The 24,949-nt window shown below is 41.3% G+C and overlaps 1 protein-coding gene across 7 annotated transcripts in view; it reads right to left on the minus strand.

Annotated features, from left to right (window-relative positions):
* The window catches only part of TTC7B (tetratricopeptide repeat domain 7B), a 267,108-nt gene that overhangs the window by 152,653 nt on the left and 89,506 nt on the right, over window positions 1–24,949 (minus strand). For all 7 annotated transcript variants that reach the window (XM_063088953.1, XM_063088950.1, XM_063088949.1 and 4 more), the window contains one exon: window positions 22,684–22,805. In XM_063088953.1, the coding sequence (XP_062945023.1) occupies window positions 22,684–22,805 (122 nt within the window). The remainder of the gene's footprint in view (window positions 1–22,683; window positions 22,806–24,949) is intronic.

The raw sequence follows: 24,949 nt of genomic DNA on the forward strand, positions 1-24,949 counted from the left end.
GCACCATCAATTATGATTACTGGAAACTTAAAAAACTTGTTTTCTGTATATGCTGTCAGCATTCTCCTTCCATTCTTCATCTACATGCTATATGTACTTCCACTTTGTCCTATATCTATTATGAGACATTGAAAAAAAACAAAAAACAAAACTAACAAACAAGAAAAACCCAGGGAAGTATGACCCATGCTCAGAAAAAAGGGTGGTCAATACAAACTCACTCCACATGGGCCACACAATGGATTTAGCATTGAATTCAAAGAAGCTAGTATAAGTATGATCAAAGAATCAATAGAAACTATGTTTAAAGATTAAAAGAAAATAAAGTAACAATGACTCAACAAAAGGGACTCTCAATAGAGAAATAGAAACTATAAAAATTAACCAAATGGAGAGTACAGAGTTGAAAAGTACCATGACTGGGCCGAGCCCGTGGCGCACTCAGGAGAATGCGGCGCTGGGAGCGCGGCGACGCTCCCGCTGCGGGTTCGGATCCTATATGGGACTGGCTGGTGCACTCACTGGCTGAGTGCTGGTCACGAAAAAGACAAAAAAAAAGAAAGAAAGAAAGAAAAGTACGATGACTAAAATGAAAAATTCCCTAAATAGGCTCAATAGCAGCTTTCAGATGGCAGAAAACTCATTGTACTTACAGATAGATGAATAAAAATGATCCAATCCAAAGAAAAAAGAAAAAATGATTAAAGAAAATTGAACAGAGACATAGAAAAATAAGCTGCTGAAAGACAGACAAAAACAAAATCTCGAGGACTGGCCAGTTAGCTCAGTCAATTAGAGCAGGCATTGATAACACCAAGGTCAAGGGTTCAGATCCCTGCACTGGCCAGCCACACACACACACACACAAAAAAAAAATCTCGAAAGCACCAACTCCAAGAGAATTAATCACACATAGGGAAACAACAACAAGACACTGACTCTCATCAAACAGAGGGCCAGATACACACAAAGTGCTAAAAGAATAAAAACCTATCAACCAAGAATTCTCTGTCCAGTAAAACTATCCTTTAAAAATGAAGGCAAAATTAAAACATTCCTAGAAAAACAAAGAGTAAGAGAATTCATAGTTAGTAGACCTGCCCAATATAAAACTGTAAGTCCTTCACACTACAAGGAAATGAAACCAGAGGGTAATATGAATCCATAGGAATAAATTAATAAGAGCAACAGAAATGTAATTATGTGGGTAAATATAAAAGCCTATATAATTTTTTATTTTTTCTTCTTTTAATTTCTATAAAAATAAGATTGTATAAAGGAAAAATTAGTATTCTCCACAGTTGAGTTTACAATATAAAAACATAATAGCACAAAAAGGGGAGAGGAAATGAAGCTACATTGGAGCAAAATTGCTATATTTTACTAAAATTAAGTCAGTATTAATCTGAAGTAGATTGTGATAATTTAAGATGCATACTGTAATCCATAGAGAAACCAGCAAAAAAATTTTTCAAAAAAAATACAGTTAAAAAAAAACAACAGAAGAATTAAAATGATACACTAAAAAGTATTTTTTTTAACACAAAATAGGATAGTAGGGAAGGAATAAAGAATCAAAAAAGACATGAGACATATATATAGAAACAAAGAGCAAAATAGTAGACATAAATCCAATCATATCAATAGTTACTTTAAATGTGTAGACTAAACACTCTGTTCAAAAGGCAAAAACTTTTGTCACTAGATAAGAAAGCAAGATTCAATTATATGCTACCTATAAAATATATAGAGAGATACTTTTATTCAAAGACACAGGGGGGAAGGAAGAAAAAAAAAGGCACAAACAGGATAAAAGTAAAAGGACAAAAAAGATGTACTATGTAAACAGTAACCATAAGAGAGTCGGAGTGGCTATATTAATATCAGATAAGATAGACTTTAAGAAATATTATTAGACACAAAGAGGCATCTATCAAAAACCCACAGCTAGAATCATACTTATTGGTGAAAGACTGAATGCTTTCTCCCCAAGATCAGGAATAGGGTAAGGATGTCTGCTGTCAGCACTGTATTCATTGTACTGGAGGTTCCTGACAGTGCAATAAGACAATAAATGGAAATAAAAAGCATCTAGATTGGAAAGGAAGAAGTAAGACTGTTTCTATTCACGGATGACTTGATCCTACATGTAAAAACCCCAGGTAATCTATTAAAAAATTACAAGAACTAATTAATGAAATTAGCGAGATTGTAGGATACAACATCCATATATAAAAATCAACAGCATTTCTGTATGATAACAAGGAATATTCTGCAAGTGAAATTAAGAAAACAATTTCACTAACAATAGCAAAAAAATAAGTAAGATACTTAGCAATAAATCTAGCAAAAAATGCAAAACCTGTACACTGAAAACTCAAAACGTTTTTGAGAGAAATCAAATAAAATCTAAATAAATGGGGAGACAGTAGATTGGAAGACTTGCTATTGTGAATACAGCAATTCTCCCCAAATTGACCTAGAGATTCACTATTATCCTATCAAAATCCTGGCAGCTTTTTCTTTCTTTCTTTCTTTCTTTTTTTTTTTTTTTTTTTGGCAGAAATTGACAAACTGATTCTAAAATTTACCTGGAAATGACAAAGACTGAATTTAACCAAAAAATTTTTGAAAAAGAACAAAATTGGAGAACTTACACTACTTAGTTTCAAAACTTACTATAAAGCTACAGTATTCAAGACAGTATGGTATTGGCTTAAGGATACACATATAGGTCAATAAAACACAATAAACTCCAGCAATAAACCTTTACTTTTATGTTCAATGAACTTATTTTTTATTAAAGTATCAAGGCAATTCAATAGGAAAAGAGCAGACATTTCAACAAATGGTACCTGGACAACTGAATATCTTATGCAAAAAAAAATTAAATTAGACACTTTCTTCACACCATATACACAAATATTAACTCAAAATAAATTTGAAACCTAAATATAAAGGCTAAAAACTTCTGGAATAAAACACAAGAGAAAATCCTTATTGTCTTAGATCAGGGAAGATTTTCTTAGATATGACACAGGATAATCAGAAAAAGGAAAAACTGATAAATTTGGCTTCATCAAAATGAAAAACTTTACCTCTTTAAATGACGCCATATAAAAAAATGAAAATCTAAGCCAGGAACTGGCAGAAGATGTTTTCAATACATATATTTGATAAAATACGCATATACAGAATGTATAAAAACTCTTACAACTTAATAATAAAAAGACAACCCAACTGAAAACAGGGCAAAAGATCTGAATAGATGTTTCACCAGAGACGATATAAGAATAGCTAATAAGCACATGAAAAGTTGATGAACAGCATTAACCATTAGGAAAACGCAAATTAAAATCACAATGAGATACTACTACAAACTTCCTGGAATGGCTCTCATCCCAGAACTGACAACACCAACTATTAGAGAGAATGGAAAGAAGCTGGAATCCTCATACGTTGCTGGTGGGAATGTGAAATGGTCCAAGCCCCTTTGGAAAACTGTTAGGCAGTTTCTTAAAAAGTTAAACATAAACTTGCCATATAATCCAACAATTCCACTCCTATGAATTTATCCAAGGGAAATGGAAACATATGTCTACAGAAATATTTGTACATGATTGTTCACAGCAGCATTAGACATAATACCAAAAAGTGGAAACAACTCAAACGCCCACCAACTGGTAAATGGATAATAAAATGCAGCATGTTCAAACAGTGGAATAACTACTCAGCAATGTAAAGGAATGACCTCCTGATATACATGCTACAATGTGGGTGAACTTCAAAAACATTATGCTAAGCGAAAGAAGTGAGACACAATGGAGCACTACTCTATGATGACATTTATGTGAAATTTCTAGAAAGGGCAAATCTATAGAGACAGACAACAGATAAGTGGTTGCCTGGGACTGAGGGTGGGAGTGGGGATTGACAGGAAACAGGCATGAGGAACTTTTTAGGGTGACGGAATGTTCTAAACCTGAATTATGGAGATGATCGTACAGCTGTATAAATGCATTTAAAACAATTAAAGTGTATAATTATAACAGGTAGATTTTCGATATGTATAAATGATAACTGAATAAAGCTTCTAAAAAACACATGGCAGCTTGCTTTATGACAACTCCTAGCTATCTCCGCTCCCCACTTTCATCTCCACCTTCTCATTCTTCTGTCTCTTACATCATTTCTTGAGCAATTTTCGTTCCACCCTCCTCACAGTGGGTGCAGTCCTGGAAAAGAGCCCTAGGGGGCTAGTTTCAAGTCTTCAAAAGGGCTGGACTGCTGCAGCCCTGAGATCCCCTTTCATTTTCATCTGTTAATCTCAAATTGGCCAGGTAAGCTTTTAGGGTCTCCTTTTCTCAGGCCTACCAGATGCCCTATTGCTTCCTTTTGCTTTCTCCCACACAGATGCAAATAACACGCCAGCAAGAGGTTGTTGGTAGTTAGTCCCCACCAGCTTGTATTTTGGGGTTCATGAGGATACCCTGTCATCTAGTTTTGTTGTAAATGCTGTTCATGGGTGTTTGGTTTTGCTATCTGGTTACTGTGTCTTTTTTATGTGGATATATGAGAAGATCCAAAAACTAAACTGCCACTGTTGCTGCCATCTTCCCAGATTTCTCAGTTGCCAATTCCGGCCTTTCCCTCTCTGAGAGCTGACCCTCTGCTTGGTGGGGTTTTATTTATTCATTTATCAAACCCTTATATAGTGCTTACTCTGTACCACACATTGCTCAGGCACACTATAATTACTAACTCGCTTAATCTGCCAAACAGCCCTCAGGAGTAGGTACTATTATAATTCCCAGTTACAGATGAAGAAAATGAAGCAGAGAGAGAATTACATAACTTGCCATGGTCACACTGCTAGTAAACAGAGAGCAAGGAACTGAACCCAGGCAGTTGGATGCAGTCAACGCTAGACAATGCTGCCTCTCCCAAGCATATGAAGCATATCTGGCCTGGTAACCCAGCATTCAACCAGGATCACCACCCCACCTCACTTCTCCTAAGACCTCCATCAGATGATAAATCTTATCCCTCCTCAAAGACCAAGTTTAAATGTCAATTCTTCTAAGAAACCTGATAAACTTACCCAAATACTTAGCTGCTTCCTCCGTACTCCCCTCTATCCCCTCCTCCAGCACAGCCCTTCCTTACAGAGCTTTTCACAGCATGTTATAATTATTCATTGAAATCCTTGCCTTCCGCATAAGCTCAGAGAACACTTTTATTCAGCTTATATCCCCAGAGCTTACCCAGCAGGCTCTCAATAATCATTCATGGAATTGAACAGGCAACAATTTTTTTTAATTCACTAGCTCAGAAATGTACCTGAAAGCAATATAATTGCATTTTTTAATAAATCTATAATTCAGGTTTTACTAAGTCTAGCTAATGAGTTTTTCAGGATATTTTTCAGAAAAAAAAAAAAAAACAGCTTCAGATTCTTCCAGGTATTTTAACGGCTTGTTTCCAATATGCAGGGATTGCTGCTTCTGATGCTAATTTGCCAGGGAGATTCAAAGGAGAACCAACTTCCACAACTGTCAGTCAGCCAGCACAGAGACAGAGAGGATGTAAGTTATGCCAAGGAGAGGCAGAAGGAAGAAGAGCTGCAGGAAAAGGAAGGTACAGTGTGTCCGTGCCAAACCTAGAGAATCACCACCAAAGGCACACATGACTCAAAAGTTAAAACTCAAACCTAAAATACAGAGGAGGGTGGAAAAACCAAATGTCAATTGAAAAAAGTCATTCATTAATTTTTTAAATCCTATATTTAATGCAGGAGTTTGCTATGAAAACACACAATCATATTATAAACTTCCTTATTGGCGGACAGATCTGTGGCAGACATTGCCACACAAATGTAAAGGCAGGTACTTCTAAGAATATTTACAGTCCCTCTCATTTTCAATAGAACACTCTAGTATGATCTAAGTCATAATTCTCTCAAGATGTCTCAGTCATTTTCTGGGCCTTAGCTCAATCTCTCTATGCTATTCTCTCTTACAGTTGACTAAAAATATCTGCAAAAAAAAAAAAAAGCGAATGGAGAGAAAAACAATAATTTAAAAAAAAAAAAAGGTAGAAAATATCCCTTGACAAGAGCTGGGGCCTGCACGCCCCACCCCCACCTCATGTAAAATTTCAGTGCATTTGACACCTAAACCAGGGAAGGGGAAAAGCAGGTTAGTGAGCTTTGCTGTGGGCAAGAGCCAGAACAGGGATGCTGCATGCTTCCCCACGCTCTCCTTCCCATCCCCCCTGCTTCCTGGGCAGATTCATCTGGATCTGCTCTGCGATGCACACGTTGCTAAATTACCAAGACAGTTCCCCACAGTCTAACAGACTCAGAGAGGGCGAAACTGGGCTTCCTTCTTTACCAGACAGGATGTGAATTCTTTTCCAACACACATGTCATTTCAACGGTCTGCCCTTGGGAAGCTGCCCACAAAGGCCATATTTAAACACTCTCACATGCTTCTGTGTCCAACTTCACCCCATGAGGTTTCAACTTGAAGAGCTACATACTTGAAGTCAAAGAAATTCAGGTCTGGGAGGCTATGGGAGCAAATGTTCCCAACAACTAAACCAGGGGATGATAGTTCTCTTTCGTGCTGGGAGAGCTCTGGAATCCCATCCAGATGTGTAGGTGTGCACGTTAGGCTTAAGCAAAGAAGCCTACATGCACCAAAATTTCACCAACCTGGGAAGTTCCCAGAAATAAAACTCTGTCAGGGCCTGGCTGAGGAATGTCTTATAATAAAGCCACCACTGTTGTAAATGTCCTCTAATTTCAAAGATAGGGTAGAAAGCAGAGGTTCCTATGATCTTTCCAGAAGATGTATTTATTTCTTACCGAGGTCAAGGAAATTATTTGCTACCTGGCATCCCTCTTCCTCCTTGAATAGAATGAAATCATATCCAGGAAGACCTAGATGGTCATAGCACATCTCCCTCCTTACCACCAGGAAGCAATAACATGAGCAATAAGTTCTGTGAAGCCAGTCCAGGTTGTCTTGTTCAATCTTATATCCCCAGCACCAAGCACAGCGCTTAGCACATTTAGCTCCCAATAAATATGTGTTGCATTAACTAATTTAAAAGAAAATATACAACTGTCAGATAGGCATCTATGAGACACAGCCCTCTCAACTGAAAACGAAAAGTGCATTCACTAATTCATTCATTCATTCACAACTATATACCAGACACCATTCAAGCTACAAATCCATTCCCAAACAAAACCGATTAAAATTGCTGCCAAAGTGGAACTTACGTTCTAGTGATGGGAGATGAATGTAAACAAATTAAATAAGAAAAAAATACAATGTGGGCAAAGGGTTAACAAATTCCTTTCTTCTTCTGCTTGAGAATTTGACCTAGGTTAACTTTCTAGCTCTGTTCCCCTGGAAACCTAATACAGTGTCACTTATGTTACTAGGCAACATTGCTTATGATAAAAATGACCCCTGAATGATAACTTGCATCTGGGAGGAACTATAAATACCTGATGGGGACACTGTAGCTTTGGGCTTCTTTGAGTGTAATAACTCTTACAACTGAGCATATCCCTTGGGAGATCCCAAAAGCTTGGGGCATGAGACTTTAAACCAGGGAAGATCGCATATCTACTCAAAGAGAGTGAGTTTCATTCCCTAGCACCTGAGCTGTCACTTGAGGTGGGGAGGAACAAAGAGAACAGTTCCTGGGTGGCTGTATGGACTGCCGAAAGCATAGCTCACATACAGAGAAACCTCTGACTGCCCTGGTGGCAATTCATGGTTCTGTTCTATATCTTTCTGAATAGATGGTGCCAAGTGTGGCCTATGAAATTCATGTGAGTTGAAATGTTTAACTGGACCTAATAAGATCCCTGGTAGACACTGTTCACAGCGTATTAGGTGCCAGTTACATGCTAAGGAGAAAAATAAACCAGCGCAAAAAGGATGGGATGGACAAGATGCCTTTGAGGAGCCGGCAGCAGCACCAGACAGCAGAACCGGGTGGCTCCACGTGGCTCCCTCACCTTGCTGCCTTGGCCCCAGGCAGGGGGGGAGCTCCAATCCCTGCCCCGGTGCCCTGAACCGGCATCATGCAGGTGAGCCCCCTGGTGCCAGCGAGCAGAACCACGAAGCTCCATGCAGCCCCTCATCCCACCTCAGACCCAGGGGGGAGCATCAGCCTATGGTTCTGACCCACCAAGTTTGGCCCAGCAGAACTCCACGCGCTAGGGGCTCATCCTATGACCACAGAGTCTAGAACGGGAACCAAGGTAGTTTAACATAAACACCACCACACCTACTGTCAAGCAAAGACAATTCACCTCCCCATAGTAGCAACCAAGGCCACTCCACAGCCAACCTCAGTGTAATAGAAGAAGCAAACTCCTACCAAATGACCAAGCATCAGCAAAAAAACCACTAGAAGCACTAACAATCAAGAAGAAATGACACCACCAAAAGGATACAATAATGCCCCAAAGTCAGACTCCATGGAACAGGGAATCCTTGAACTGTCTGAAAAAGAATTTCGAGCAATGATCTTCAGAAGACTTGAAGAAATAAAGGAAGACTCAATTAGAGAACACAATGAAACAAGAAAAAACATCCAGAATATGAAGGAGGAAATCTACTAAGAGATTAATACCATAAAAAAGAGTGTAGCAGAACTTCTAGAGATGAAAGACTCACTCGATGAAATAAAAAACACAACTGAGAGCTTGAGCAGCAGGGTAGAGCAAGCAGAAGAAAGAATTTCAAAGCTTGAAGATGGTCTTTTTGAAATAAGTCAGGCAGACAAAAAAAAAAAAAGGAAAAAAGAATTAAAAATAATGAGGAAAGCCTACAAGAGATGGCAGACAACCTCAAGCACTCTAACATCTAATTGTGGGTATTCCTGAAGAGCAGGAGAAAGGAGAAGGTATCAAAAACCTACTCAAGGAAATAGTAACAGAAAACTTCCCAGGTGTAGAGCAAGATACAGACCTTCAGATTCAGGAAGCTCAAAGGTCCCCAAATGGATTTGACCCAAAAAGATCCTCCCAAGACATATTATACTTAAATTCACAAAGCTCAAAGACAAAGAGAATTCTACAAGCAGCAAGAGAAAAGTGTCAGGTCACTTATAGGGGAACCCCATCAAACTAACAGCAGACTTCTCAACAAAAACCCTACAGGCCAGAAGAAATTGGAACAATATATCCAAAATACTAAAAGAAAAAAAAATGCCAGCCAAGAATTCTTTACCCAACAAGGCTCTCCTTCAGAAACGAGGGAGAAATAGTGTATTTCCCAGATAAACAAAAGTCGTGGGAGTTCAACACCACGCAACGGGCCCTGCAATAAATTCTCAAGAGAGTCATTCATCTGGAATCTGAATAATGGTGACCATCACCAGGAATACACAAGCAAGAGCAAGACCCACAGTTAAAACAAAAATGCCAGCAAAAAAGAGAAAGAAGCTAAATCATGCCACCTTAAATTCCCAACTCACATGGAAGAAGAGAAATAAAAGGGGAAGTAATGATCAAAAGGAATTTAAACCACCTAAATAGCAATTAAATGACAGGAATTAAACAACACTTCTCAATAACTACTCTGAATGTGAATGGACTAAACTCCCCGTTCAAAAGACACAGACTAACTGACTGGAGTATAAAGGTAGACCCAAGTACACGCTGTCTTCAAGAGACACACCTCACCTGTAAAGACACTCATAGACTAAAAGTGAAGGGATGGAAAAAGATATACCATGCAAACGGAAAGCAAAAATGAGCAGGAGTAGCTATTCTTATATCAGACAAAATAGATTTTAAAACAAAAAAATTTAAAAAGACAAAGAAGGCCATTATATAATAATAAAGGAAACTATTCAGCTAGAAGACATAACAATCATAAACATGTATGCACCCAATACCAGAGCACCCAGATATATCAAGCAAACACTCTTAGACCTAAAGGAGGAGATAGGACCTAACACATTAATAGTGGGTGATCTGAACACCCCTCTCTCAGTATGGGACAGGACTTCCAGGCAGCAAGTCAATAAAGAGATGCAGGATTTAATCTACACCCTAGACCAACTCAACTTGGCAGATATATACAGAACATTTCACCCAACAGCTAAAGAATACACTTTCTTCTCATCAGCTCGTGGTACATTCTCCAGGACAGACCACATATTAAGCCACAAATCTAGTCTCAGCAAATTTTTAAAAATTGAAATCAGTCCAACAGTCTTTTCAGACCACAACGGAATAAAGTGGAGATAAACAATAAGCAAATCACTGGAAGATAACAAATACATGGAAAATAAATAATAGGCTCCTGAATGACCTATGAGTTCAAGAAGAAATTAAACAGGAAATCAAAAAATTTCTAGAAACTAATGAAAATAAAGATACATCATACCAAAACTTGTGGGATACTGCAAAAGTAGTACTAAGAGGGAAATTTATTGCAGTAAATGCTTATACCAAAAAAATGGAAAGACTCCAAACAAATGACCTAATGCTATGCCTCAAAGAACTTGAAAAACACCAACAATCCAAACCTAAAGGCAGTAGATAGAAAGAAATAATTAAGATCAGAGCAGAACTAAATGAAATAGAGACCAAAAAACAACAGAAAAGATCAACAAAACTAAAAGTTGGTTTTTCAAGAAAATAAACAAAATAGACACACCATTAGCTAGATTAACAAAAAAAAGGAGAGAGAAGACCCAAATAATAAAAAATCAGAAATGAAAAGGGAGACGTTACAACTGACACCACAGAAATACAAAGAATCATTAGAGATTATTATAAACAACTGTACGACAACAAATTTGAAATTCTGAAAGATATGGATAAGTGTTTAGACACATATAAATTACCAAGACTGAACCAAGAAGAGATAGAAAACCTGAACAGACCAATAACAAGCAAGGAGATCGAAGTGGTAATTAGCAATCTTCTAACAAAAATAAGTCCGGGTCCAGATGGCTTTACAGCTGAATTCTATCAAAGTTTTAAAGAGGAGTTAATACCAATTTTCATGAAACTGTTCCAAACAGATGCAACTCTCCCAAACTCATGCTACGAGGCCAACATAACTCTGACACCAAAACCAGATAAAGACACACACAAAAAGAAAATTACAGGCCAATATCCTTGATGAACCTAGATGCTAAAATCCTCAACAAAATATTAGCAATTAGAATACAGCAACATATTAAAAAAATTATACACTATGATCAAGTGGGATTCATTCCAGAGATGGAAGGATGGTTCAACATATGAAAGTCATAAATGTGATACATCACATCAACAAGCTCAAGGACAAAGACCATATGATCATCTCAACAGATGCTGAAAAAGCATTTGACAAAATTCAACATTCCTTCATGATAAAGACTCTCAACAAATTAGGTATAGAAGGAAAATATCTTAACACAATAAAAGCCATTTATGACAAGCCCACCACCAGTATTATTCTGAATGGAGAAAAATTGAAGGCCTTCCCCTTAAAGACAGGAACAAGACAAGGATGTTGACTCTCACCACTTCTACTCAACATAGTACTGGAGGTACTAGCTAGAGCAACCAGGCAAAAGAAAGAAATAGAGGGAATCCAGATTGGAAAAGATGAAGTCAAACTTTCCCTATTTGCAGAAGATATGATACTATGTATAGAAAAACCTAAAGACTCTATCAAAAAACTTCTAGAGCTGGTTAATAACTTCAGTAATGTTGCAGGATACAAAACAAATGCCCCCAAATCAGTAGCATTTATATACTCAAATAATGAATTAACAGAAAGAGAAATAAGGAAAGTAAGCCCATTTACAATTGTCACCGAAAAAATATGATACCTAGGGATCAATTTAACCAAGGAGGTAAAAGACTTCTACAATGAGAATTAAAAAACCACTTCTGAAAGAAACTAAAGAAGACACAAAAAGAAAGATATTTCATGCTCTTGGATTGGAAGAATTAACATTGTGAAAATGTCTATGCTACCCAAAGCGATCTACAGATTCAATGCAATCCCTATCAAAATACCAAAGACATTCTTCACAGAAATGGAAAAAACAATCTTACTTTTCATAGGGAAAAACAAAAGACCCCGAACAGCCAAAGCCATCCTTCTGAGCCAGAAAAACAAAGCTAGAGGCATAACTCTGCCTGACTTCAAATTATACTACAAAGCTGTTGTGACCAAAACAGCAGGGTATTGTTAATAAAAATAGACCTTCAGATCACTGGAGTAGAACTGAAACCCAGAAATCACTCCTCAGGCTTATAGCCATCTGGTATTAGACAAAGGCAACAAAAATCTACATTGGGGGAAAGATTGCCTCTTCAACAAGTGGTGCTGGGAAAACTAGATATCCATATGCAGAAGAATGAAACTAGATATGCATCTCTCACCATACACTAAAATCAACTCAAAATGGATTAAAGACCTAGGTATAAGATCCAAAACTGTAAAATTACTAAGGGAAAATATAGGTGAAACACTTCAGCAGTTAGGCCAGGGCACAGGCTTTATGAACATGAGCCCAAAAGCACAAGCAGCAAAAGAAAAAATAAACAAATGGGACTATATCAAACTAAAAAGTTTCTGCACAGCAAAAGAAACAATCAACAAGGTGAAAAGACAACCTAGAGAGTGGGAGAAAATTTTTGCCAACTATGCATCTGACAAGGAACTAATACCCAGAATATACATAGAACTCAAGCAATTATACAGTAAAAAAATAAATGACCCAATTAAAAAATGGGCAAAGGAGCTGAATAGACATTTTTCAAAGGAAGACATACAAATGGCCAACAGATACATGAAAAAATGCTCAACACCACTAGTCATCAGGGAAATGCAAATTAAAACTACATTGAGATACCACCTCACTCCAGTTACACTGGCTATAATCAAAAAGACAGTGAATAACAAATGCTGGCGAGGGTGTGGAGAGAAGGGAACACTACTGCACTGTTGGTGGGGCTGTAAATTAGTACAACCACTTTGGAAAACAATTTGGAGGTTTCTCAAACAACTACAGATAGATCTTCCATATGATCCAGCAATCCCTCTTCTGGGATATCCAGAGGAATGGAAATCATCATGTCGAAGGGATACCTGCACTCTCATGTTTACTGCAGCTCTGTTTACAATAGCCAAGATACGGAACCAATGTAAATGTCCATCAATAGATGATTGGAAAAGGAAACTGTGGTATATATATGCTATGGAATACTACTCTGCCATAAACAAGAATGAAATACTCCCATTTGCAACAGCATGGATGAACCTGGAGAAACTTATGTTGAGTGAAACAAGCAAAGCACAGAGGGATAAATACCGCATGTGCTCACTCATATGTGGGAGCTAAGAGAGAAAGGAAGGCAGGAAAGAAAGACCACAGTAGTGCTGTGATCCAACAGAGGGAGGGAACGTTTCTAAGGCTACAAACTGGAGTTGAGGGGAGAGGGGGAAGGGGAGGGAGGTTGGGGGATAACTGGGAGGGGACAAAGGGTATAAAAGTAATTTCTGGTAATGGATATGCCCGCAGTATGAATCTGGCACCCACATCATGGACAAGAGGGGGGACAATCAGCTTTGTATCTCATGAATATTCGTAATAAATAAAAAAAGAAAACAAACAACAACAACAACAAAAAAGATGGCTCTGAGGATCCTTTCAGGTCAGATCTAAACAATGATGGGGACACACACACACACACACACACACACACACTCTCTCTCTCTCTCTCTCTCTCTCTCTCTCTCTCTTCTGTTACTCAGCTCCTGTTCACCTTCAGGTTTCTGCTCAGTCCCTTCCTCAGGAAAATCTCCTGTAACCACCAAATCGACGTCAACTTCATTTTAGAATGGACTCTCAGAAAAGGGTACCTTTTGTTCTCAGCACTATAACTATCTCAGGATGTAGTTATATATCCAAGAGTAGAATGATCTGTTTTCTCTCGGACAGCAAGGAGTCTGTCTGGCTGCTCACCATTTTGCCCCCAGCACCTGAAGAATACCTGGCACAGAGCAGCAGTTGATACACATTGGTAGAATGTGCCAATGTTGTGACATATCATCTGACACCAAACAGCAGTGGGCAGTCTTCCCCAGACTACACTGTATGCGTGTTCCTGCTAAGCGTGTCTATTCACATTACTCCCATCCACAGCACGACCCAAGAGCTGGTCTGCAAATATTGCCATCTGATAAGATCTCATATCAGCAGTTCCCAGGGAATCAATCTCCAGTTATATCAAGAAGTGTTGGGAAATGCTCAAAAGAATTAAGTTAACTCTGATTTTTAGATATCATACTATATAGCCATCTTTTGTAAGGAAAACCTTCAAGATGAAAAACTATGGTTAAAAAAAAAAAAAGTGCTGTCTCTCCCTTTCCTAAAAGGCTTCACCCACTTGTAATTATTTGTGTTCCTGTTGGACTGGAAAATCCACAGAAATGGCTTGTTTTCTCAACCCTAGTTCCTAGCGCATAAATATCTGACAGGTGAATTAATAAGATAATGAATAAACAAACAAGTAAAAATCTTCCCTCTCCCCTTCTGTCCTCATCAAAATTGGAAACCATTATCCTAGACAAATCCTAGGCCAGTTCATCTTTCAGGGAATTCCAGTTTCTTACAGAAGTTAAAGAAACTATAGCTTGCCTTCCAAGAGGCAGGATATCGCCAGGCAAAACCATGTGGGGAGAGGCCTTTGTGTCATGCAGTTAAACTGCCAATTAGTTCACTAAATGCCTCCTCAACTGTGGAAGCCTAAAATTACCTACCCCATTCTTCTGCTGGGGTCAAGGACAGACCAACATTGATGCAGCCATTGTGGTGAACGCTGGTAAAGTTTTCAGATGGCACAGGATTCTACCGTGCATTAAGTGCTAGCACATATGAAGCACACTGAAAGCAATTACCTGCCCCCATAACTCACCAGTGAAAAGAGTGGTCCTGGAGTTTTGTTTCCACACTAACGTTTTGATGGCATTAAGGGATGAACCAGACTTAGCCCAGATTTAAACAAAACAGAGAAAATTTGGCAGATGCTTTTCATTACATAAACAATTACATCTAGACTGGCTTTTAAAAGTCCTTGTTTTCTAAGTGTAATGTGTTCCTTGGAGCTATGCTGCATAACACTCCACTTTCAAGAGGAGGCCACTAACTGGGCAAGGTCAAAATGGTCCAAGTGACCAGAAAACTGGACTGGGTGTTAGGAGCAGGAAGGCAGGTCCCAGCTCTGTCATCAACTAGTTGTGTGACACTGAATGAATCATATTCCCTTGTTTACTGTTTCCCTGACCAGTGTGTAAACTCCATAAAGGCAGTGCTCGAGTCTGACTTGTTCACTGAGAACGCTGCTTGGCACTAGTAAGTAACTTCATAAGGGTCTAGATAAATATTTGTTGAATATTACTTAACAGGATTTTTCTGGATCTCATCTCTAAAGAGCAGCAATTGAAACAAATACTCTCTAACAGCCACTGGATCTCTAGGGTTTTCAGAATTGATACCCCACTATCAGTTCAGCTATTATGAAAATGTCCCTTCGTTGTGAATTGGCTCACGTGAAGTGCTTGGCATGGTAGGCAAGAGTCTCCAGACATGTAACTGCCTGAGCAACATCCCCAGCCTGTGGCATCCCCAGGGTGGCCCTAGCTGGCCAGGCAGTGGCAAGGTGCCCTCCATCTCACATGGCTCCATAAATTTTCATTCTGAAGCTGCTGAAGTAGCCCCCCTCACACAGCCTCCATCACCCCCACCTCCGTACTGTGGTTCCTGCTGAAGTTAGATGTAGCCTGTGACCAAAAACCAAGTAAAATGAACCAGGTCTACCTGAAACAGGGGACAAGACTCTGGTGGCACTGGACTCCTGCCAAATGAACTACCCCACTTTGGGCCCTTCCCCAAACCTCACTCTCATAATCCAATGGCTTCTCCACACCTGGAGAATGAATCCCTGATTCCTTAGCCTGCTGTTCAGTCTTCTACCATCTTTCTACCATCCGTCTTTCCAGCATGAACTCTACCTTGGAGAAGAAAATGGAAAGGAAATAACTTACTGAAAGTGGCCACAATTCACATGCAGTGCTGCCACTTGCTCCAGTGTCATTTACTCCTCACCTTCTCCAACCTATTTTCTGTTCCTACCACACACACACCCCCAAAAGTCTTCTCAAGGCCACAAATGTCTTCCATGTCATCTAATCCAATGTTCACTCTTTGGTCTTCTTTATTAATATCTCGGCAACATTCATCACTTCCCCCTTCCTAGCACATCTTCCCCTTTCGGCTTTCACGAGGACACACCCTGATGGTTTCCGCCTACCTTTACAGACCTCTCCTCCTTTACCTTACTTCCAACTCTTGCAGGTCTCCAAGCTGGGTCCTGGGCTGTCTTCTCTTCTCTGCCCCTTACTGATCTCATCCAGTCCCAGGGCTTCAAATATAATCAGTATGCTGAAACTCCCAATTTATAGTTCAAGTTCAAGCCTCCCCTCTGTGTACACGTATCTTCCTAACTGACTCTTCCAAATAGACGTCTCACAGGTATTTCAAATATAACATGTCCAAAGGCAAATTCTTGATTTCCCCTTTTCCATCTAACTAATTGCTCAGGACTAAACCTGCAGAGTCGTCTCTGATTCTTCATTTCCCTCATCCCTCTTGCTCCCCAAATCCAATTTGTTAGCTATTCCTAACACCCATAGTTTGAACATACATCTCAAATCCATCCACTTCTCTTGGTCTCTATTACCCTGGTCAGCTCTGAAGTTCATATCTAATGTCTTGACCACCTATTTTCACCTCACCTTTATTCTGGTGACTTGGGATTTTTCTTTGGACAATCATCACTCTCCCACTGTATGCCACCATGGTGGACCTGCCTTGTTCAGGGTAAGCCAGACCAAGAGAGTCTGGGATTCTCCCCCTCCCAACTACGCTTCAGCTGCACTGGGCTCCTTCCAGATTGAACACACTGAGCACTTTCCTGGGTCAAGACCTTTGCAGGTTCTGGGTCCTCTGCTTGAAACAGTCTTCCTCCGGCTCCTGGCCTGGTCAGCTCCTTCTCATCCTTCAGGTCTTGTTCTCATCCTCGTGTCACCTTCTCAGGAGGCCTGGCCAGGCCACCCTCTCTAAGCAGGTGCCTCCGTTATTTGCTTTCACTGCTTCCATTCATTTCCTAGCACTTATTACAACTTGCAACCATGTACACTGGTTTACTTATTTGTTATCTGTCTCCCTCATTAGACTGTATCTTCCCTGAGGACCCACACTATGTCTCTTATATTCACCAATGTACACTAGTACTGAGCACAGTACTTGGCACATAGGAGAACTCAATAAATACTTGGCTGACTGACCAAACCCACTGCATGCAAGGTCTTGTGCTGAGAGGTTTATATAAAAACCCCCAGCTCTCTATATAAACCCTCACTCCAGCCAGACTCATCTCCTCGTACCCTGCAGAATACACAAGACACTAAGTATGGTTCTAACTCCACACTTCCATCAACCACTTGGAGTGTCCCCCTGGCTCTCCCTACTCTGTCTGCATCTTCTCCAGATCTTACTGCCCTTTCCAAATTGTGTGGCCATCCCTGCATAGCAGGCCCCCTATTTGCTTCTGTGGCAACCTGGACTTCCCCTGTCACAATATGTACAAATGATCCTGAAACTACTTGTTTTAATTCTTAATTCTCTATGAGACTTCATTCTCCATGAATTCTAGGAGGGCAGGAACTTTGTCTCTCCTCTTCACCACGATATCCCCACTACCTAACATAGGGCCTGGCACCTAATAGGTACACAATTAATCCTCATTAAATGAATGAACAAGTGACCTTACTGAATCAGTGAATAAATGGGCCCGGAAACTCCAGCTCACTTATTATTAGGTTTTCTCTCATTGTTTATTCTCTCATAGAACCATATTATAACCTTTCAAGTTACTAATGTTCATGTCTTACCCTATTTTCTTTTCTTCTACTATCTCCCAGAGGACAAGGCCCATTTCTTTTCCATCTCTGCATCTCTTAAAGAGTGTCATGTATAAAAAATTGGTACTTACTAAATGCTTACAGCAAAAATGTCTCTGAATTCTCTCATGTTCACTGCATTGGACTCATAATGTCAAAAGTAATGTGCAGTTTAAAAAGTGAGTATTCTCATCACTGCAAGAGGGAAGACAGCCTGAATGCTAGGATGCAAAGGCCAAGTTGCTCCAGTGCCTGGGGAGACCAGTGTACCAAGCAAAGCACCCTTTGCTTCCCGGCTAGCACCCTCCCATAATTGCCTCCTCTTGATCACATGAGCTATAGGGGACTGTTTGCTGAGGCAATAAACCCAGGAAGCACCTTCCTCAGCAGCCCATGGGACACAGCAGGATCTCACAGCCTCCTTTTTCTGCCTTCAAAGTCTAGGCTACACTGAGCAGGGCTCAACAGTTGCAAAGGTCAACAAAACTATTTGGGAAGATTAAAAACTTTTAAAGTCAACGAACAGTGGTGCTTAGTGGTCTATTTGATTATAAAAACAGAACTCCAAAGCCCTTCCATGCCACTTTATTTCCTGGCTTGGCTGCAAGTACCTCTGGGGAGCCCGAGGTCTGAACCATCCCTGTCTGGCTTCCTGCTTTCCCTGAGTCGGGGCTCCCACGCAGCACTAGTGACGCAGCCCAGGAAACGTACAACCCAACAGGCATGTCTCCCAGGTGTGGTCAGTCATGCACCTTCTTGCTTTGATTTATCCCCACACTACCTGAATTAAAATCAATTCAAAGCTAGGATCAATATACACTACAGTCCGTTTTGCTCGCCCAGTTACTTGACAGAGCTGATGAGAAGCACTTTTTTGAAAGGTCCTTTGCTACCCTTTGTTTACAAAAGACGGGTAAATATTCCTAAAAGAACATGCACTAAATAACTGACATCCCCAAAACAAGCTTCTCTGGCAATTCTGGCTGCAATGACTCAGCATTTCTCTTCTCCACAGAGGGCTGAGGGGAAGCCTGGGGTGAGGCGTTTCTCTGCTGCTGGCTGTGCTGCCCAATGAGCACTCCAATGCTGCTGCAGTCAGACCACGCAGCGTCCCTACTTTCTCGACAAACCAACAGGCCATCAGTGATTAGGTGTTATCCAAGCTAATTGTTATGCACCTTGAGCAGAGTTCACTTAAGCCGGCAGTCGTTGTAAATAAAGACCCTGCCTCCAAACCCTGGCCATGTGTGCGAGGCACAGCAATCAAATGAGTGACTCCTGCATCTCCTCCAACTTCCACCACAACCACTGTCTGACCTTAATCTGGTCCCACTTCCAGCTGGTCAATCAGCCAGGTATCATTATCATTGGAAATCACAAACTGCCACTTGCAGTTTTTCTGACACTTCATGAAGTGCTTCCACGTATGTTTTCTTATGTCCTCTTCACCGCAGCCTGTGAGGTGGTATGCACCTTACTCCGCAGAGAAAGAAACTGAACCAGAGAGGAAAAGGGCTGCTTCCAAATCCAGGTCTGGTTGAAATGCCCTGCTGATTGCCTGGGCGAGGCACTCACAGGCCATTCTGAGAAGCCTTGCAGGCAGCGGGCCTGGCCTCTGAGGCTCCGGCTCTGATGTCACCCTGAGCCTTCACAAGATGTTTTTTTCATCCTTAACAGGCTTGCTGCTGCCACCCAGAGGGATAAGAGAAACAGATGTGAAATAGATGTGGGTACATTCCAAGTCAGACCATGCCCAGGGCTGGGAGGAGGAGGAGAGGACGGGCCTGGACAGCCACTAGCTCATCTCCCCCTCCAGTGAGGAAAGAGGGAGGAACAGAAAGAGGAGAACAAGGCGAGGGTGGGGAAGGAAAAGACGAAGACAGGAAGGGAGGCTGGAAGGAAAGAGTGGGACGGGAAGGAGGGAGAGAAGAAGAAAGACGTTTTGTGACATGCTGTAGGTGAGACATAAGGAAGAGCCCAAGGAGAAATCCTCGGCAGAAGCTGGGAACCATCTGCTGGCAATGTCTCATCCTGGGGGTCAAGTGCTCCCTCACAGACAGGCAGGGTGACAGACAAGGCCACCGTTAGAGGGTGCAATCAAGCCCCTTCACACAGAGCCACAGCACGTCCCTTGCTGTGGCACAGTGGTAATAAGTCAGAAACCTGGAACACAGGGCACTGTGTGGCCTGCAGCAAGTCACATTGCTCTGAGTTCAGACTCTTCTGTAAAACAGGGCAGTGCTGCTCATACTGCCAGCTTCCCACGGTGGCAGTGGAGATGAAAGAGAGAATGCTGTGAGCGTCCACGAAGATGAAGCCAAAGCACTTCGTAAACCTAAGAGCGTCACTGTGATCTAGGACATTAGAAGGGGCCCAGGAACTGGTCCTGGCATCAGGTTTTCAGATGCCCAAATTCACCAGTTCAGCAGTTACTCCTAGAAAAGAGGGGTGAGTTGTAAAAGCAGATTCATTACTATAAATCAGCAAGTCCTCAGGGGTGACAACCAAAAAGCTGAGTATATATTTAAGTATATTTCTAAAGAAACAAGATACAGTTTATCAATTTCCATTTCTTACTGCCAAACTCTTGATATTGCATTTCCCTGGCACTGAAAATCAGTCAATCCTGTCTGTTACATCCTTCCAGATACGTACACTGGCTGTAGGCTTTTATTCACCAATGAGCCCTGAGTGTGGCTCCCACTGTGAGACAAGCAGCCCAGACAGCACTTGGCATATCCAAAACCTCCCACTGGTTTCTCTCCTTTTGTCCACATTTTGTGGTCTCAAAACCAGCCCTCACCTCCACCCACCCAAGAGTAATCTCTCCATTACTGGTGCACAATCCCATCCTTTAGAACACTGCATCTAGCAGGGACCTTTGACAGTACGTGGCCCAATCCCATCACTGGTCTTTAGAGCCCAGATAGAAGAGTGAAAGGACAAAAGAAGAAGAGAAAAGGCTTCCAAGTTAAGCACTCCTTTAAGGCTACATCAACGGGCATTTCCTTGAACTTGGGTGAAGTAAAATAAAATGAGAATTGAGTCAGTAAGCAATCCAGGGCCCGTAATCCATCATCTAGCGCAAACCTCTCATTATTTTTCAGTTGGATTCCAGTGGGCACCCAACGTTTCAGGGGATGAGGTCAGAGCTCAACAGAATTCCTTCCTCCTCCCCAAGGAATAGGTTTCAAAGATGAAAACAAGTTATTCAGCCCACCCTTATCAATCTCAGACAAAGCATTTTCAATAGAAGGTATGGGTTTGGCACTCCTTGGAGCCCAAGGGAATTAGTTCCTGTCTCTGGACTGCCATATTAACACATACACCCACAGGTTAGAGGGAGGGACAGTTAGGATCGGGGGTCCCTCTGTGATGACCACCATTTCTTGTGAAAAGGGAGAAGAAACAGATCACTAGAAAAATATCCATTTCTCTCCCTTCTCCCTCTACAAGTATTTATAACAGCAAAGAAAACAGAACTTAAATCACACCTTAGGGAACATGCATCATTGCTCAGAAGATCTCAATCAATGGCAGATGAGATCACACGAGAGCATCTTTGTGCCAAAACCACTCCAAACCTTGGGGTGTTTACTGTGGCCTTTTGCAGGCCAGGCCAAGATGAGCCAGTGGCCTTGGAGCAAAGCAGGCCTTCTCTCATAAACGGTTCAATAGGATTTGGAAACTATGCATTTATTCTTAACATTGGAAAATGGACACATGCAGCTCTGGGCCACCAGGCAGATGAAATCCCACTTTCACGAGCTATGCCCCAAGGTTTGAAGCTTTTCAAATGAAGAGGGAGCAACTCCATTTTTCATTTTTCCAAAGGCTGGGACTCATGTCCCGGGCTGCCATTCAAAGCTCTATTTGACTAATCCTAGAGGAAGGGGCACAGGCCGTAGGGGCCTCCATGCAAAGCGTAGGAGGAGCTACAGAGGAACCAGATACCTACTGTTGGTCTTCATGCACATCTATCCTGCAGCACAATGTCGAAACAAGGGACACTTAAGAGACTTGGAACAGAATCAGCACATTTCTCACAAGCAACGCCAAAAGGAAAACAAACATCAAAAGCATTAGAGAGCTACCCCTCTCATTCATGTTCTTAAACCCTTTTCAAAGGCAGCTCAAGTAGAGAATGTTCTCGTGTCAAATTACAGCCACACTCACTTTCATAAAAACCATACGAGATCTAGCAAATCCAATTCTTGGAACTGATCAGCCATTGAAAGGAAGATGCTCCTGTGTCCTGGGGTTTCTAACACACTAACTTTTACCTCAGCAAAGCGGGGAGGTCTGTGTGCTGCCATTCCCACAGAGGGAGGGCACCCTCAGCACAGCTCCCAGCAGGTCCACCCACCTAGTCCTGGTGCTCCGTACTTGTGACTCGCACTCACACAGAAGCCCTCCTCCCGCCCTTCTCCCAAATATGGGAAAGCAAGAGAGCCAGGTGGGGAAGAGACAAAAAGAGCCAAAGTTCATTATTTTTTAAAAAGATTCCAATTGTAGTCCACGTTTTAAATTGCTTTATTATAATAACTAAACTGGAGACAGCACTATAAGGCTATTTTCCTTCTTTAGGAAAAGAAGGCTATTAAAGGCTATAAAAGATAGCATTATAAGGCTATTTTCCATCTTTAGGAAGTGGATTAAAAAAATGAAGAAGGCTTACCCATTTTTGAAATAGAGGACATGGGCTCTCTGAAGTCCTGTTTCTAGGAAAAAACCTAGTTCTTGATCGTGGGGAGCAGGGCCAGGCTTAGGGCTTCTGTTTTGAATATTAGTAAGTATTACCTGGAAGGGGAGAAAATTGGAAAACTAATCAGATGCACATCCAAGCCTACTTCCTTCAAACCCTATCTCTAAATGCAGTGCACAACTTGAAAGACAAACTTCTTTATGCAAATATTAGTGCTTGGGCACAGGTGTAGAAGTGCAAGAATTAGAAAAGCACAGAGAATGACTTCTACAAGACAGGAAGCAACAAACCACCCAGGGGCACACATGGCTCTCGTAGTACCGAGCTAAGGAATGAAGGGCGCTGATGAGTGGATGGTGTTAGGAGAAGCGCTAGAGGTGCAGTGGCGCTGCTGAATGCCAGGATACAGACAGGGAGGCAGAGTGACACAGAAGCAGGTCCCAGCAAAGGGCAGAAATAGTCATCATCCATCAGTGGCTGAGGTCACCAACAGGCAGACTGCGACTCCAGCCCTGCATGAGCTTGATGAGCTCCAACATGAGCTGAGAAGTGCCATGATCAGCACTGGCCCTGGAATTAACCAGGGAAGGTAAACTCACCAGGCTACCATCTGAAGCCTGTGGGCTAAGCAGCAGTCATCTATTCTCAAGGAGATAGCTAAGAAAAACCACCTCCCTTTCTCCCCAGACTTGGCCTCTTATCAACAGATGACAAGGTTTTAAAGGTTTAAATTTTTAGCCCTGCAGGAAAGACAGCCAACTAATCAGGAGAAAGACTTGCAAATTGAGTTGGTTATAGTGAAATGTAAACACACATCTGCTACTCCCTTTAAATTCACAAGTCAAATAGAGCATTTATTTGTGGCCTATTTAAAAATCATGCAAGTGTTCTCCAAACATGTGTCCACATTTGCTGAGAGTCAGCAGCTCTTCAAAATACTCAGTTGTTAGCCAAACCCCAAATATCCTCGAGGTCTTGAAATCATTCTCCAAATGGAGTGGAAGCAATTGCTGGTTCTCTAACCCATGAGCTTTGGGGAAAAGAAAAGTGGAAGGCACACCATGAACAAAACATTGAGGAGTAAGATCCAGGTGGGCAGCCCTTGCATTTGAACTACATCCCAGCATCTTATCAAAATTGCCTGGTATATATATAACACAGTTTCCTTATCCAATCATCCATTGATGGACATTTAGGTTGGTTCCATATCTTGATCACACTTGCAACAACATGGAGGAACCTGGAGAAACTTATGTTGAGGGAAATAAGCAAAGCACAGAAGGATAAATACCGCATGTGCTCACTCATATGTGGGAGCTAAGAGAGAAAGAAGGAAGGAAAGAAAGACCACAGTAGTGCGTTGGTCTTACAGAGGGAGAGAACATTCCTAGGGATATAAAGTGGAGTGGGCAGGGGGGAAGGCAAGGTGGAGGGAGTTTGGGAGATAATTGGGTGCGGGACACGGGGTACCAAAAGTAATTTCTGGCAGTGGGTATGCTGCCAGTATGAATCTGGCCCTCACATCATGGGCACGAGAGGGGTGACAATTAGCTTTGTATCTCATGAATATTCACAATAAAAAATTTTTTTTAATTAAAAAATTTTAAAAAGAATCGCCTGGCTCCTTCCTGGCTTAGCACTGGGCTCTCCACGCCCACCCTCTGCAGGTGTTCCTCCTCTCTGGGAAGCCTCATTCCCACTCCACTGCAGGCTCCTCCTCCACACATCCTCTGTGTTGGAGATGAACAGAATGCCATCCTTTCTCTCTCAAGCCTCTCCTGAGATGATCTCATCCATTCCTATAAGCTTCAAAAGTCATTGGTATGCTGCCAGCTCCCAAATTTATATCTCTAGTCCAGACTCTCTTTCTGAATTCCAGACTCATATCCAACTACTCCATTTGGAGGTCCAACACTGAAACTTTAAAAAATTACTTTAAAAAATCATTTGCTTTTGAGCAGTTTTAAATTTTAAAATGCCGTGGTTCTTTTAAAGTAAAACAATTTTGGGCCGGCCCCACGGCTCACTCAGGAGAGTGCGGCGCTGGTAGCGCTGAGGCTGCGGGTTCGGATCCTATATAGGGATGGCTGGTGTGCTCACTGGCTGAGCGTGGTGCGGATGACACTGAGCCGAGGGTTGCAATCCTTTTACTGGTCAAATAAATAAATAAAGTAAAATAATTCAGTATAGCACAAAAAAAGAAAAAATCACCTAAAAATTCCACCATACAGAAATAACC

The sequence above is a fragment of the Cynocephalus volans genome, chromosome 3 (genome assembly GCF_027409185.1).
Source record: "Cynocephalus volans isolate mCynVol1 chromosome 3, mCynVol1.pri, whole genome shotgun sequence".
NCBI lineage: Eukaryota > Metazoa > Chordata > Mammalia > Dermoptera > Cynocephalidae > Cynocephalus > Cynocephalus volans.